This window comes from Lampetra planeri, chromosome 61, assembly GCF_965212315.1.
Source record: "Lampetra planeri chromosome 61, kcLamPlan1.2.h2, whole genome shotgun sequence".
Taxonomy (NCBI): domain Eukaryota; kingdom Metazoa; phylum Chordata; class Hyperoartia; order Petromyzontiformes; family Petromyzontidae; genus Lampetra; species Lampetra planeri.
The window spans coordinates 2,617,121-2,633,281 of record NC_136167.1 but is presented as its reverse complement, the minus strand read 5'-3'; the positions used below and the strand labels follow the sequence as shown (position 1 = coordinate 2,633,281).

Below are 16,161 nucleotides of genomic sequence, written 5' to 3'. Positions count from 1 at the left end.
TAATGCACCAGTTTTATTTATCACAACTTAAGCAAAGCAACTGAAGATCAGAAGCTCGTTTCCAATCCCTTTGAAGGAGTCGTGTGACGCCTCTTCGAAACAAACAAAGCCACCGTGGCGCTTGCTGCGACAGCCATCACCAGCGCAGCCACTCCCAGACCAAGGACGGGAGCAGCACCTGTAAAATAACAATTGAGAGAAAGGGCTGGTGGGTATCTGCAGAGCCGTAAAGCTAGGGTTTCCGCATGCTGGAGGTTGTGGGGGCATTTGACCTATCCAAGTATTTGGTAAAGGTGTACTGTTCAAATTTGTCACTCACCAAGGTTTGCCATTTAACACTGGTGGATGGCTTTACTTCAGCACGTCACACAATCTTATGTTATTAAAAAACAATCACAAATATCATTTTAGGTATGTTAAACAAATTGAGATCTTAAACATTTACATCTGACGACCAAAGCACATTTAAGGAGGATCATGGCAATATTTGTTGGTCATACCTTTTAGGGCACTGCTGTAATATCCGTGTTTTGTACCTTTTCAACTTGTTATTGGGGAAAGGGGTTGTAGTTGGATGTCATATGCCCTTTCAAAGGAGTAAGAAAGCAGACTTCGAAAAACAAATTGCTTCCTCCCCAAATTGCACAAAGTTCCGTATAGAGATTAAGTATTACAGACTGCCAATCCATGAGAGGTCAACCTTAAAGCGTCATTGCCTCATGGATGTCCTGGTTTTAAATTAAGTCTGCATTAACCGCACGCACTTTTGGTGAACATGCTCCTTTTATATAGGTATCATCTTTGAAACGGATTGGTCTACACCAGAGACAACCTTCTTTATGGGCTAGTCCGAGTCAAACCAGAAAACGTCAAAAGGCAAACAGTACAACAACAATCCATGCATCAGAGCATTTATATCCCTGGGCGAGCAGATGCATCATGGGACCTTTTTGCCAGTATCAAAGTATGAGAAATAGCTTTTAACCGAGACTGGAAAAAATGTGCCATGAAAGAATCTGGTAGCTTTACCTTTGGATGCAGATGTAGAAACCCGTGGCTGCTGCCGTTTTGCAGGGCTGCTTGGCTCGGCACCATCTGAGAAGGGCTTGGCAATCACGATGGGGCCCAGCATCACATCTTCCACCGCATACGACGGTCCTGAGTGAGAGGACCACATTAGTAATGTGGCGAAGGCCCAGGCTTAAGCCCATACACAACTGATGATGATTGCTTGTGTTGCAATCCAAACGTCATGAGAATTTTAGTGTTTAATTTTTTTATTTCCCTTCTACGTGACTTTACCGAAAAAAAAAAAACAAGAATATGGATCCCTGCAGTCACAAAAGCTTTAAATAGAAATTATTTCCATTTAGTTTACTTGGCACATACCTAACACCATTATTTAGGCAAGGCTTACATAGTGAATGTCGCAGTTTGGCTTTTCTGACACTTTCCAAGAACGTAACTCCCTTCATATTCAAGGGTTTTCTGTACAGGACTAAATGGCTGAATACGACGGTTGTACTCACCAGTCACTGCTGCCACTTCCCTGCCCCTTCTTCCACTGGGGCACGTGGACTCGCAGCAGCTGCACACCGAGTCCGAGCCATCAGCAGAGACCCACCTGCATTGCACACGAACGTCGTCTGTAGTTACACAGGCAATGCTCACTCGTATCCGTTCACATTTGAGAAAAGTGCCGATTGAGCACCCGTTCAGGGCAAGCAACGTACAGTGGTGTACCATTTGGCCAGCACCACGGTCGATCAGACCGATAGCGACAATGCCACTCGATGAGAGCAGTGGCCAGGAATACAATTATGGGCGTAGTTGTGTTTAACTGTATGACGGCACCCGACCTGTAGAGTCAGAGCGTTATAGGAAAGTACTGAAAGTATTTGTAGCATGAAGGGAAAGTCTGTGAACAGGACCACTTCCAATGTTGTTACACACCAGCCCTGGTGATCAGCTTGAGGAAGAAAAAAAAATATCTACGAAGGCGAGGCTCGGTTGATGCTCCCGACATTAGCCACGAGTGAGATTTGAACTCTGGCTAAGAGGCTGAGATTTTTCAAAAGGAGCTCAAACGAATGACAGACGTCGTTTGCAGGCTGCTACACTTGTTGATAAACTCAAGACAAGTGCAGGCTATGACCAATAATCACCTGAATAAATCTAAACAAGAGAAGACCCGTGGGACCTGCACAGGAAATGTTGTAATACCAGTTGCAGCTAGAAACCAGTCAGCTCTCAGGGATATTAGTTAAGAACACAGGCATGCAATAATATGTAGCCCACATGCAAGGCATGGATTGAGCTATTGGATGGAAGACACTGAAAAACAAATTGCTGGGCAATGCAAGGAAGCAGACCAACCTGTAAGCAGCCGAGGGGCTGTAGGTGCAAGCTTTATTGACAGCCGTAGGAGATGTAGCAACATCTGCAACCTTCAGCTGGCAGAACACGAAAACCTGGACCGAGAAGAGGAAGATGGTTATTACTCAATCACACTGCCTACCACGTGGCTAAAAAGGTGGTTTCTGTAGAAGCCTGCATGACAGTAGATCACCTGGTCGCCATTGTTGGTCAACGTCGCAAGGAAGCGGAAGGAATCGATGAAGAAGCGAAGGACGTTGTCACTTTGCCGGAGCAGGAAGCCAGAAGTAAGGTGAGCATCATACGAGACTTTGCCATCCACCAGACACCTGCACAGGCACCGTAGATGTACGACACGTGACTTTACATAGGGCAGGCCAGCAGAAAGCCAGCGCTAGGAGATGTAGTACTCCTCTTCCACTGTATAATACGGCACAGAGGGTGCGCCAAGCCCACCTCTTAAGGGGCAAGGGGCTCCCCCTCCCACTCGCAAACCAAATCAGTCACCGATGACAAACATTGACCACATCTCTCATCAGTAATGTACCGACAGACACCACATGATAACAGGTCCCTGCGGGGTGGGCTGGTAGGAACGAATAACCAAAGAATATAAACATAATGTATTATGACACTTGTTTAGCCAGGAAAGCCTCAGAGAGAGTTAATTTTTTTTGTAGGGTCCTGCCAAGTGTTTGCAGTAGGGGGCGATGTTGCTACACCTAATCGGACATCAGACGGACGGTATAATCTATTGTAGGCTGGTTCACTTCGTTCCTACCAGTAAAAATCATTAACCATACACCTGGTCAGGCTTAACCATCAGAGCAAGATTCAGCGGCATTCCAAGGTCAGGCTCTGTTATATACTCAAGCAGTGGAATGCCACCTTTAAAGACAAGGAACATAAACATTCATTAGGTGGGATTAAGAGAGAAATCTCACCCAGAGTTAGAAATTATCTGGTAGCTGAGGGGAGAGTTCCTGTCCGGAACCGGGGTTGCAAAGCAGCTGACCACGAAGATTCGGAGTGGGACGTGGTTCAGCGTCTGCACGCTCGCCTCGACATGCAGAGTCTGGCCCAGCTGGTATACGGTGGAAGGTCGCGCCACACTCCAGTCGTCTTTATAAAAGGAAACACAATTAGACAACTTCAAAACACAATTGCCAAGGCCGAGTGCAGACTAAAAGCGCAGCCAGGAAAGTGCTTGCTCACGCCACTGCTTGTGGAAGAAACCAAGATAAATCACGGGACCTCCTTTGTCAGTACCAAAATGAGAATAGGTTTCCCTTTTTTCTGGCAACAGGTGTTAAGATGTTAAAACAGCAAACTGAAACGTTTTACAAATGATTTATGTCTGCATTAACCACAAAATTTGTGGTCAGAATGCAAATAAAACAGGTCCCTGCGGGGTGGGCTGGTAGGAACAAATAACCAAAGAATATAAACATAATGTATTATTACACTTGTTTAGCCAGGAAACCCTCACCGAGTGTAAAGGTTTTTGTAGGGTCCTGCCAAATGTTTGCAGTAGGGGGCGATGTTGCTGGACGGACGATATAATCCATTGTAGGCTGGTTCACTTCGTTCATACCAGTAAAAACTGATAATATATGCATCATCTTTGAAACTCATTTGGTGGAAACCAGAGACAGCTTTCTTTCTGGCAGAGTCTTTCGTCTCGACAGAAAGCCGTCTGGTGTGGACCAATCAATTTCAAAGACAATGCATATATTATCAGTTTTGTTTGCATTCTGACCACAATTAGTCGTTAATGTGGACAAGATTCCTCGCAAAAAAGTTCTCAGTTTGGCGTTTTAACATCTAAACACCACAGTTTTGGTGCCAGAAAAAAAGGGGTAACCCTATTCTTAAACCTCAGATAAAGTTTAGGGACCTCGGGCATATATGTGGCCTATTCTTCAATACCAAGCACACATCTTGAAGGGGTTGTAGTCTAAATTGCCATCCTGGTGGTAGCCATATGCATAATAGGCAATCAACGTCCTTACATCACCACTGACCGGTCATGAGCCTCAGTGTGAAGCTCAGTTGCTGTTGCATAACCTTGGCGCTGCTGAACGGGATCCATGTGGGTTTGATGGCATTGCTGGACACGTTCCCCTTCCTGCAGTCAGGAAGAGATCAGGCACACATTCTCTACAAAGAGCAGAGGTGGGTGATGCTCAACTGCACCAATTTGTGACCAGATTATTATTGCAATGTCGTTAACATCTTACAACGAATAGACACAGAACCATATTTTCAGAGTATATTTAACATCGCAACTTGCAAGAGTTTTATCCGACGAAGACCAAATAAGAGTAAAGTAGACGACTTGGGGGAATGGAGTATAATTAAGGGAACCGTGGTTCACACAGTATGCAATGCATGCACCACTTCAGGCGTGGACACTGCAAGGCTGGATGTTTGAGACAGGCCATGACAGGCGTTTGATGTGAACCCATCAGTAAAGTTGCCACTAAAAACCCCCACGACAGACAGCACAGGGAGACTTTCCATCGGTGGATTAACTAGCTGACATTGGCTTTATTGCAATTCAGGCCTCGCAAAGCTAAAGCACACGCAACGGCACGTAATTTTTAAAGACAGTGGTAGAATTGTAAACAGTTTAGCTGGACTTCAAAATTAAGAAAATTTCAACAAGAGACTGCTGGTGAACTCGCCTGGGATAGCGGCAAACGACCGGCACGGCGACGTAGTTTGTGCGGATAATGCCCGTGTTGGACGTGGGGCGGTAGTAGAGGTAGTTCTCGTAAGATAGCAGCTCTGCACTCGTCTAAGAAGGGAGGAAGAAGTGGGGTTTATTACCCATTGCAATACTAGCGGAATAATAATAAAAAAAGCTCAAACACCTTGGTGAAAGACCCAATGCAGCTGTTACTTGGTTTAAATAATTCACCTAGCTAATGTCACCCATAAAAACACCCACACAAACCATGGCAAATGCAGATTCCCAATATATTATGGAAGAATAAAAACGCTCTAATGTACGACTGGTCAACCAGAACGGACTTTAACATAATAATGCAATGACCGATCTACAAATACCAAGGGGATTTCAAAGCGATACACCCCGCTGTTATTGAAGAAGTCTGGCTTGACTCGAATGCGGAATTGTAATTCTTCTGCACCTATACTCGGCAAAAACATAAAGCAGTTGGATTGCGCAGATTATGTTACAGCAGCATTAGCAGCCAGATACCTGGAGGCTGCTGCCACAGCTTTCAAGTGCGTAGAGGAAGGTCACCGTCCCAGCAATGGCGTCGCTCCCAGTGACGGGGCAGGCTGGTACTCCCAGGGACAGGTCACTCGCCTGGGCCAGGTGACCCGTGCCGAACAGGTCCCTGCTCACGGTCAGCGTGAGCGTCGCCTCGTCACACACCACACTCACCGTGGCGGAGGTGGCCACTGCATCTGGAAGTGCCGCACGGGACGAGACGCGAGAGTTACCCAAACAGTGACACAGGTGGTCAGTGAAGCCGTAGAAAGTCTCAGAGCCTCGAGTCAATCATCCACACGGAGCTGCTAATACAAGAGAGTTCGAATTCCCCAGTAGCACCTCAATGAATGTATATACGCGTCACGACAGGTTAAGAATACGTTTTGGCAATCCACTACTGGATCAAGTCTCGCACATTGCGGTCGTCAGTTTGACCATACAGATCAGTACGGGCTGAATTAGGGCAAAGCCCCAGGTCTAGACACATCTCGCCAATGTTAACATTACCAGGACGCAAATTCGTGTTCAGGTATATAGAACCGTGAATTAACCACCACGCCACACTACCAAACCCATCGTTAGTACGTGTATATTATGGTGTTCACATTAGTAAACACGGCAGTTACATTACACGACGAATAAACACGTCTGTAAAATAATCTTTCGGCCAAACTCCACTCACCAGAGGCAAGACATAACAACCCCAAGACCGAAAACAAAGCCCTCGTGATCTCCATCGCAAGGACAACAAAAAAAACGGAGACTTAGCACAGCACCAGCAGAGCCAACGCAGCTACTGTCCCGACTCGGGGCTTTTATCTGCGCGCGGCCTCATTCAGTTTCAGTAATGAGCCAATGAACTCCTCCTGCGTACGTGCCGCGTGATTTGCGGTGCAGCTCCTATCCATGCACGTGCGCCGAGATCGAGAAAACCTCTACTGATGAGACAATGAGTGACTCGATCTGCTCTGATAAAATCTCGCTGATTAGACAATGCGTGGGTGGATCTGATCCAATCTGGATCGGGATCGCTGAGGGCTCTCCATATAAAAGGGGTCCATGGCCTAAGGGAAGCGACGCAGCCGATGATTTGTTTTACGATGGCGGCTCTGCGAGTTCTTCTCCTGCTCCTGACCAGGTGAGGAGGCGGAGGGGCGTGCTGAGTGGTGTTCAGGGATGTTCCTCAACAGCACTGGTTAATGAAGTATTGTGTACGTTTGTAAGAGAGGGCGTTTCCATATCGCTTTGGGTAACTGGCCTGCATGGAGAAATGCATTGAGATAAAAATGTGGAAATGCGGTCCTGAAATGTCTCGCTTGCCCAATTGTGGGTGGTAGGGGTTCCAAAGGTGGCTTTGCGTGGCACTGTTTACACCAACTCCTTCGTGCACCGTACTGGCCTTGAATAGGCCCTTCCTAAAATCGCTTCAGGGCCACTTCTTTTTTTGTGGAGGGGTTGCGGTGTTTGCCTCTCTCTCTCTCTCCTCCCCCTGCGTTCTCTCGTCTTGGCGGTCACGTGTCTCGTACTTGCCGCAGCTTCCTCTGCCTGGGCTCCGTCCACGCGAGGCTTCGACAGTCGCTGGGACCGCGGACGCTGGGGGAGCCGAGTGGTAGGGGGCGCTGCTGCTGCTGCTGTCGCCACATGACAACCACATCGCGCATTCTCTCAATACCGCTATCGTGTGTCTGGACACCGCCATGCACAAGACTTTAATGGCGGCGTCTCTCGGTGAACTGGTAAAGCGTTACCGGCGACACGAGTTGCCAACAAGAGCGCTGCCTGGACGAGGTGGAGGGGGGTGAATTTGTTGTGCGCCTGCCGTTGGAGCGGTCACGTGACGCGACGTGATGGCTGCCGTTGGGCATAGGCCGGCACGTGGATAATTAATAATCCTCCAGCGCATGGAAAAGGGGGCGTTCGGGGACATTAACTCTCCCTTGCACGTTCCTTTTTACGATAATAACGCTTTCGAAAAATATGGCTGGTGACTGATTGGCACGGCCCTTGCAACTTTACTTAAAATAGTGACTTGTACAACATTTGACTGTGCACGACTATACGTAACACTCGCGTGCAAAATCATCATGACCTTGTTCCTTTCCATTATAGTAACAACGAACTGTGCACTCGCGTTGATAATTTGCATATCAGGCTCTACCTTGGCAACTTTCTACTACAATTTCAAGAGTCTAATGCAGGGGTCTACTACCAAAATATCATGTTGCAACCAGCTGCGTCGAAACTGCAGGCTGACGATCCCTGGTGTGAGGTTCATACTGCCCAGTTGTGCACGTGCCTTTTGAATTTGCGCCAAATAAGAACAACACACAACACCTTACATGTGTGCACAGAAAAGTGAAGGGACTGATGTGCGCCCTCCCAGCAACCGTCGCGGGCTGTTTTTTAATTGCTCCTTAAGGTGTAGTTGATGTTGACGTCTCAACTTCTGAACTGCCTCCCCCAGGTCTGCTGAAGCAATGCATCTCCTCCACCCTGGGTTTTTCTGTGGGATGGAGCAGCCCCTCCCACAGTGACTACCGTGTCTTTGTACGGAGTGAGTCCACGAGCTTTCACTTAAATCGTGATGACATAATTGACATCTTGATCCATTGTATGATAGCATCTATGAGAAGCGTCATATATTCAATCAAATTGATTCGAGGATGAGATTCTCTGGCCAGTTTGGTCCCAACTGCTTCGCTTTCAATGTGCACTAACCTCTCATTTTCTCTTATTCGGTGTCGATTTTAGGTTTTTTGGTTAATGCTGTGTGGCATGTAATTCGCATGAACGATGGAAAATTTTATCTGGATTCAAAGCATGATACTGTATTGGCGTCGGGGTTCATTTCCACTAGTCTAATACAGCAGACGACGATAATCAAATATTATTCTTCCATAGGATAACTGCGTGTGTTTACTAGACGGTTGAATCCCTTATTAATCAATACCACCTCTTGATTGCATGCACAATGCGCTCTCCCATTAGTTGGAACATTTCATGCAAGGTCATGACTTCCATTGAAAACTGAACCTGGTGACTCATGTCAGACTTTGGTTCTCTCCTCGCATTGTCTGCATTTCCCACGAGTCCTCCGTTGACGACTTGGGAGATCTTGTCGCTAAATCCAACAGGCAGCCTTATTCACTAGCAACTATTAGACGAGGTCGTTGTGCAGGTTTGGGAGTACCATAATTCCAACAGTGTATTGAGGATCCGGTGTCCTAGAGACGTTCCTGGTACTGTGGAGATTTCCTATTCGCGTTCACTGACACCATACTTTGTTGTTCTCCTTACAGTCACGCTGCCCACATGAACTTGTGGTGTGTAATCCATCCAAATGCAGGTTTTTTTACTTTGTTTTTGATGTCTCCAGCGGTGCGGAATGAGGCTGTGGATGTGGAGTCTGCGCAGGGGGACTGCGGCTTCTCCATCGCGAGGGACGGTGCTGCGCTCCACTTCACCGCTGCTGGTGATGCCTGCCACGTGCGCATGGAGGTGAACACGAGGAGACCGTTGTGACTTGCGTCGATGCTAGTACCCGCTGGGACTGCTGTGGTAGTAGCGAAATTGATGTTTCGCAGTCCATAACCGATCGGCCATCACGTGCCCACAGATGTTGTCTGGCCAGAATCTAATTTGATTTTGTCTACTCTGGCATTTTCCCCTCCACGTTTGCTTAGCTCGTGCATTTATTTTTAAGTTCCTTCCAAGATTTTTTATTTTTTTAGCTCCTGCCGTCCACTCTGGAATTTGTTTTCAGATTGTTTGCATTGCTTTTTCAATTTATTTCGATCATCTCTCGGTGGTAGCGACTTTAATTCTAGTTTATACAGCAGCTCTTTCTCTTGACTGGTATCCCTGGACAATCAATGCAATGCTCATTCCATATGTCTTATCAAGATCTGCTATCTTTGTCTTATCAGATTTACCTTGATTTGCACTTGAGATTTGTGCTCTTGTTCATTGTAGTATGCCATGTCGCTACATTACTCTTTAAACCAATCCTAAGTATCCTTTCTTGCCGCATTGCATTGCTTTTTTGTCTTTAGTCTCCGTCTTATCTCTAGCATAAATGTTCTCTTCCGGTGCTTAATGGTAAAGGATTTGCCATCTAGACGTCCATGTCACCAAAGTGGTCACCTTAATAGAGGCAATGTTTGAACGGTTAACTGGTGTTTACATCACACAAAATACACGGCAAAACAAGCTTTCAGTTGATGTATTTCACGCCTGCTAATGGATGCAGCATTCGTGATACTATTCAATGCAAAGAAGGGAATCAGAGCAGTTTGATGCTTGGTATAGAATCAATGGCAATATATTGCTACAGAAGGTCACTATCCAAGCTGGCCTCTAAGAGACCAACGTAAATGTAAGAGAATATTGCACACGGGGCTTACTTGGACATGTATGATCTACAACAGCAAAATGAAAGTGGCAGACCTAACCAACATACGAGCTTTGTGCCAGAAATGTGCACTACTTGAGGTTTGCTTGCAGAAGACATGAAAGTCTTGTGAAGGGTGGTAATTTGCAGAGGTGTGGACTCGAGTCATGTGACTTGGACTCGAGTCATGAATTTGATGACTTGCGACTCGACTTGGACTTGCATAACAATGACTTTGTCCCACCTCTGGTAATTTGTGAGCGCTATGTGTGTGGGAAGAGTATTGGCGGTTTTGTGGCAAGCTGAATATGGAAACTGTATTACACACGGCGCGGCGCAGCATCCGTTTGTACAATAACAAGGGTTAACCTGGGAAAGTGATTTCGGACCCAGGAATGCAACCCCCCCCCCCCCACGTGCGGTCTACCTGCCTTAATTTGGGTGGTAGGTGGTGGCGGGTTTCCCATTTGACAGTTTTACTTGTCATTAACCTGGCCTCGCCCAACAATGTCGAATGCACTAAATCTACTGATTTGTTTTAAGCCTTCCTGGAGCACTGGCTCCGAGTCTGATGAGGGCTGCTGATTTCACCAGGACGGCAGGAGGAAGATAGAGGTGGAGCTGCAGGAGATGCGGCAGGGGCTGAATGGACTCGTCTGGGCTTTCACCATCGACTGCCCTGAGAACCTAAGATCGGCGAGGGCTGGAGGTGAGTACCATTGATTTGACTCTGCTAATCGGACCCACAGACTGCACTACCTATGACTTGGTGCTATAGAATGGGTCTGTTGGGTCAACAGCTGCCTTTCTGTTTCGACCTAGATCATCTCTCCTGGTGCTTTTGCAATAATGCGCTTGCATTTCCTGCAGATGCGTTTCATGCCCTTGGCTTTTACTGCACAAACTTGCAGCTTGAATCCTTTTCCGATGCACTTTCCCCCAATGGCTGATTGCAATAGTTGCACCATCTAAACGCGTTTTTCCTAATGCACTGCTGGTTGGTGCTGCCCTGGGTCGTGAGGGTTAATTTGACCATGCTTCACCACGCTGCTCCTTGTTGGCTGTGGTTGAGTGGCACTAACCTTCAATGCAACAAATTGTGCTGCACTGCCAGAGCCTTTTACAGCCAGTGAGCAACGTTTTTGCCCATCTTTGCAGTACACTCAACCCTGCTCCGCTTCTGAGATTGCGTGCATTGCCCAGGTGATTTGGTCATGTGCCACGTAACACTCCTTAACATACGTGACACGTGGCTCAAACGATGCCGTTTTATTTTAAGTACGTGTGGGGTTTTGTACGATGACCTGTTGTGCTCCTGCTGCTGTTAGAGATCGCCACATGCTCTGGTCAGAGCAGGAACTTCCCATGCAACTCTGTGCAGAGTGTCCCGAGCGCGGACGTCTGTGCACAGAGTGGCTGCTGCTACGACCCCACTCTACGCCGCTGCTTCTACAGTGAAGCTGGTACGTAGCTGACTCAAAACAGAGGTTCCATCATTCACTACCTAAACTAGGCTCCTGCTTTGAGGTTCTATGTTGGCACAGTAGCATCCTGCTGTGCTGCTTCCCTGAATTTGTTCCATCACCACGGTCTACATGGGGCATCTTTCGTGATTCACCATACCCTCCCGCCATGCTCCACCCAGTGTGCACCACAGATGGGCGCTTTGTGGTGCCCGTGTCTCGGAACCTAACGTCTCCGCCGCTGGACCTGAGCACCGTGCACCTGACTGGCGGTAGCAGTGCGCAGTGCAGCCCCGTGCTAGTGTCTGCAGACCTTGCAGTCTTTGACGTACCCATGGCAGCGTGTGGTGCCACTGTCCAGGTAATGGGCTCCTGGACTCTGCTTTGCCCTGCCCCCATCCTGATGGTTGTTGTTTGACCTTGTTGAAGTGCTGCATCGAGACCCTTCACGATGCACAACTCCTTGATGTGCAGAGTACAATCATGCACGCGTTGATAAAGAACAACAGGGTCACTTTATGATTGAGTTTCAAATGAATCGAGTGCCAAACCAGACTTTAGGGGGATTCTAATATAATTTGTAGCTAATTGTGAGAAATTTGGACTCCTGGCCAGTACCACTTATCATTCTTCTACTTGATCACTCAATGGCATTATCGTTTTGTGTCGACTACTTTGTGGTGTGTCCAGTGGAGTGGGCAGGAGCTCGTGTACGAGTTGCTGTTGGTCTCCGAGCGGGAGCTCTGCGTTGATGGAAGCGTCGCCATCACCAAGTCATCCACATACAAGTAAGCACTGCCACCACCCCTCTGCAAGTGCTGTGCGCATGAGTCTTGCAGAGGAGACCCACCCCCATCAATGGCCACTGTCCCTGCGACATTAAATATTTGCAGCATATGCCAGTAGAACCGTGACCAAGCTGTGCTTCCATATTCAGCGATTTAATTATTAAATTGGGACATTCGACGCACAAAGGCGACTTTTCCTCTTCACAGGATCTTTAACATCTTGTAGTAGGAATATGGTTTATGGCTAATGTAAACGCGGTATTAACCAAGGTGGGGGTCCCTTCACTGGTACATCTGCAAAACACCCTATCGGTCTGCTGTGTCGCTCCTGCAATCTCTTGCTGCCGTGAGGGCATTGTGCATGCCTTTTGGCTGGTGGTGTGTGTTTTTACCAGGATGGTTCTTCAATGCCGCTTCCTTGGAAGTGGAGACCTGCAGCTTCGAGTGCAGGTGAGCACTCTGCCACCGCCACCTCCAGCCACGGCCACTGGGCCCCTCTCCCTGCTGCTCCAGGTCTTCACTGGTGAGTACTGCTCTCTCCGACACCCTGTGCAGCTCTAAATGGACAAATGCCACCTTGAACACGGGTTGTGATGTCGCTCTACCCAGGGAAGACTTGGGTCTGTATTAGCTCTGACTCGAAGCCTGCTGAAAGTCATGATTATTTTAGCCATTGCTCGGCTAGGAGCTCAACCCTGCTTTAATTTCCACTGATTGCAGGCTGCATGCGATTTTTGAATGCATTAATCGGCATGGCTGCTGGACTTGAACTGCAAACGGATGACGTGCTAGGCTGTGCTGCCAGTGTTGTGAACCTGCCAACAGAGTTCATAATTCGCCATAAGGGAACTAGAACGACGTTCACATTCTCCATGGTACGACGTATAACTTCAAATGCTAATTTCTGCTGAGGTTTTGAATCTAGCAGCTATTAGCTTGAAACCATGTTGGTGTGGGGCCGACATTGAACGGGATGACAATGCCCATATCAATCAAAACGATCTCCTTGAGGGCATTGTTTACAGGAAGATTGGACTGGCTTTCTTAGCCTCATTCGTCAGATCACAATTGCTTGAACGAATTGTTATCAATAGCTTCATTGGTTACCAATTGGCTAAAAATGGGACTAGAACTTGGCCAACTGTTAGCACCCGATTCCCGTCCCTCCGTGTCAAATGGTGCCCCCTTACAGCATCTACAGACATTTAGATGCCGTTGTATGTAGGTGAGGGTCACAGAATTGTATTCTGAAAATACAACTAAAATATAAACCACGATTTTTATGCCAGGAACATGTTGAGATGTGCACTAGTTCAATTCAACAGTAATGCGCACGTTTTAGGGGTTTTGTGCTTTACCTTGTCCAATGTGCTCTAAACAGGTCCTTTACACCACTAATCCACATACCTTGTGAACCATGTCTGAACGGTGCCAGACAACTCCTACACCACGCCGTACCAGCCCTGGCAGTACCCGCTGGTAACGCTTCTGGGAACGCCGCTCTACGTGCAGGCGTCACTGCTGCACCGCTCTGACCCCACGCTGGTGCTCTTCCTGAAGGACTGCTGGGCCACGCCCACGACAGATGCCACCGACCCCACGCAGTGGAAACTTGTGGTGGATGGGTGAGGCTGGGCGGGGTAGTGCTCTCTCTGCCACAGCAGGGCCTGCAGAGGCAACCTGGTTTTTGAGGCATTGGTTGTCTCTTTTTCTTCCCCCACGTAAGCAGAGTTGTGCTAATTACGTCCCCTTGTTAATGACAACGGTTCGTGTAATGGTGACTATCAAGTACTGGCGTCTAAGCAAGATTGCAGTGCCATCCCCAAATGTCGATGGCCACTGCTCCTTTGGTTCTGGATGTTAACACAGCCACCCTCTGCCTCCCAGAGCTGGTGATTTGTACAAGGCCCGACTACATGCAGTGATGGTTGCATTGCACCGATGCACTGAATATTGGCATTTGGGCTGCCTTGCTAGTCGTGAGCATGTCTTGACTAAAGCTGCCCTTCATCCTTGCGTGCAGATTTAAATAAAAATGCGTGCATTCAATCTTCTTTGAATTGAGGGTAAACGGCACTTTTTCTTGTGCAGCTGCCCCGTGCAGTCTCCTTGTTGCAGTGTGTTCTTCCCTGGTGTTGCTGACCTGCCACTGCCTTCTCACTACAAGCGTCTGGCACTCCAGGCCTTCGCCTTCATGAACTCTGACCGCAGCACCACCCGTGACCTCGTGAGTGCCCGATTCTTTTCATCCATTGAAAACCAGGTCACATGGAAGGATGACGTGTACTGTGTACAACTGGAGGGCAAAAGGACTACCTAAAAACATGGGAACCTTTACTTACCGGAGCGATGCATTCTGTCTGCCACAGGTTTACCTGCACTGCTCTCTTGTGGTGTGCGACAGCTCCAGCCCCAACTTCCTCACCGAGTGCAATCGGCAGTGTGGACAGACCAGGCGCTACAGTGAGCAGCACCACCGCGACCTATTGAATATTTTGTGCTTGTTTACCCAGAAAAGCCTCGCAGAGTAACGATTTTTCAAGAGGACGAAGGGGTTTTAATGTTGCTATGTTATCGTTTATATTTAAAGTGCATTTGCTGTGACCTTTGCAGACTGGTTTCACAACCCGTGGCATGCCACAATTACCTTCTCGTTTGATTTTTTTTTCTGGGGAACTTGACCTGCGCAAATGATGTCCTTTCGTATGGGCCAGTTGTCATCAACCGATTTCTGTTGTTCCAGAGCGCAACGCCATCTCTGACGCTTCCAGCGTGGTAGGAAAGCACGTGGTGTCACTGCAGGGCCCCGTGCTCTTTGAAGAAGCTTCTGTTAACGACGCTGCTCTGCTGTTGCTGGAGGCTCCCTCCTCATCGTGGGCCTCGGCTGGGACTCTGTCCTTTCTCCTCGTCATTGCCACAGCCGTCATTGCTCTCCTGTCTGCTGCCATTGCCGTGAGGAGGCACAGGAGCCGGGCTGTGGCGCTCGATGGGAGTGGCTATTGATGACTACTTGTGATTGCTGGCACTTGCGTGTCTTGCTGACCATTGTCAAATAAAATTCTTAAATTCGCTACTGCTGTTCTGACCTTTCACGAGGATTGTATGTGTGCAATATGTAGGCAGTGTTAGTGCTGCATTTGGCCACGTTTCTTCCCCAAGGCAAGTCCCTCGATAGCAGCAACGTGTACCAAGGTTTAGGCCTTTGGCTTCAAACAAGAGCACCTTGCCATGCTTAAAAAATCTGAATCCAGGTTTCTTTTATTTATGACCTAATGAATCCTTTTTCCCCAAACACGCAAATGTGGACATTATGGTCCAGAGACAATTTTTTTTTCTGTCACACTAACAAACTATTTCAAAGGAACATCAAGAATGTTGGGCAAGGAGGGAGAAACGGAATACTGCCAACTTTAACTAGCTTTAAGTAAAGGTTGAGTTGACCTTGGTTGTAGCATTAAAACGCATATGTCTACATTGTCAAAAGTGCTCTGCCCCTGGAAAAGACAACCAACGCTGATAGACATTGTTTGTGGCCTTGTGCACAAGTGGCTTGTTTAAGATCCCTGGGTTCTGAAGCGGTGACGCATCCGTCTATCTGCATTGGGGTGAATGCTGGATAAACTCTGCCTCCTCGGTTCATCAACGTTTAACTCCTTGGGCATGACCACCAGAGGCGTAGCTAGGATATTTTGCGCCCGGGGACGAACTACAAAATTGGCGCCCCCCCCCCCCCCCCCCCACATTTAATCACATTTTCCTATTACATCGAATACGGAATAACAATTTAATTTTAATGAAACATTGTATTTAAAGAAGAATTTATATGGCTCACTTGGTCACTGTCGTAGACTGGTTGACAGTCTACAAAAGATTAATTTTTCTTGATTTCACTGTCGCAAA

At 47.7% G+C, this 16,161-nt stretch overlaps 2 protein-coding genes across 2 annotated transcripts; one reads left to right on the top strand and one right to left on the bottom strand.

Annotated features, from left to right (window-relative positions):
* On the bottom strand, positions 1-6,422 carry LOC144736591 (zona pellucida sperm-binding protein 3-like). Its single transcript, XM_078619154.1, has 10 exons — positions 6,303-6,422; positions 5,603-5,814; positions 5,060-5,176; positions 4,401-4,500; positions 3,321-3,498; positions 2,570-2,705; positions 2,377-2,471; positions 1,530-1,624; positions 1,030-1,158; positions 1-178 (listed from the first exon to the last, which is right to left on the bottom strand). Exons 1-10 carry the CDS (start codon positions 6,355-6,357, stop codon positions 48-50), a joined length of 1,248 nt encoding a protein of 415 aa, XP_078475280.1. The 5' UTR covers positions 6,358-6,422; the 3' UTR covers positions 1-47.
* A 187-nt stretch (positions 6,423-6,609) lies between these two features.
* Positions 6,610-15,331, top strand: LOC144736587 (zona pellucida sperm-binding protein 4-like). Its single transcript, XM_078619150.1, has 13 exons — positions 6,610-6,758; positions 7,156-7,229; positions 8,085-8,174; positions 8,997-9,118; positions 10,605-10,719; positions 11,339-11,473; positions 11,656-11,834; positions 12,164-12,261; positions 12,657-12,784; positions 13,697-13,886; positions 14,353-14,488; positions 14,631-14,724; positions 15,005-15,331. The coding sequence occupies exons 1-13, from the start codon at positions 6,706-6,708 to the stop codon at positions 15,262-15,264; spliced, it is 1,674 nt and encodes a 557-aa protein (XP_078475276.1). The 5' UTR covers positions 6,610-6,705; the 3' UTR covers positions 15,265-15,331.
* The last annotated feature ends 830 nt before the right edge of the window (positions 15,332-16,161 follow it).

Excerpts from the sequence above, each read along its gene's own strand:
- LOC144736587 (XM_078619150.1), top strand. The coding sequence starts at position 6,706 with ATGATTTGTTTTACGATGGCGGCTCTGCGAGTTCTTCTCCTGCTCCTG. Across the intron at positions 11,835-12,163 it reads CGTGTGGTGCCACTGTCCAG|TGGAGTGGGCAGGAGCTCGT; the intron begins GTAATGGGCTCC and ends TGGTGTGTCCAG. Across the intron at positions 12,785-13,696 it reads GCTGCTCCAGGTCTTCACTG|ACAACTCCTACACCACGCCG; the intron begins GTGAGTACTGCT and ends GAACGGTGCCAG.
- LOC144736591 (XM_078619154.1), bottom strand. The coding sequence starts at position 6,357 with ATGGAGATCACGAGGGCTTTGTTTTCGGTCTTGGGGTTGTTATGTCTT. Across the intron at positions 2,706-3,320 it reads CAGATAATTTCTAACTCTGG|GTGTCTGGTGGATGGCAAAG; the intron begins GTGAGATTTCTC and ends GTGCCTGTGCAG. Across the intron at positions 179-1,029 it reads TTCTACATCTGCATCCAAAG|GTGCTGCTCCCGTCCTTGGT; the intron begins GTAAAGCTACCA and ends GTTATTTTACAG.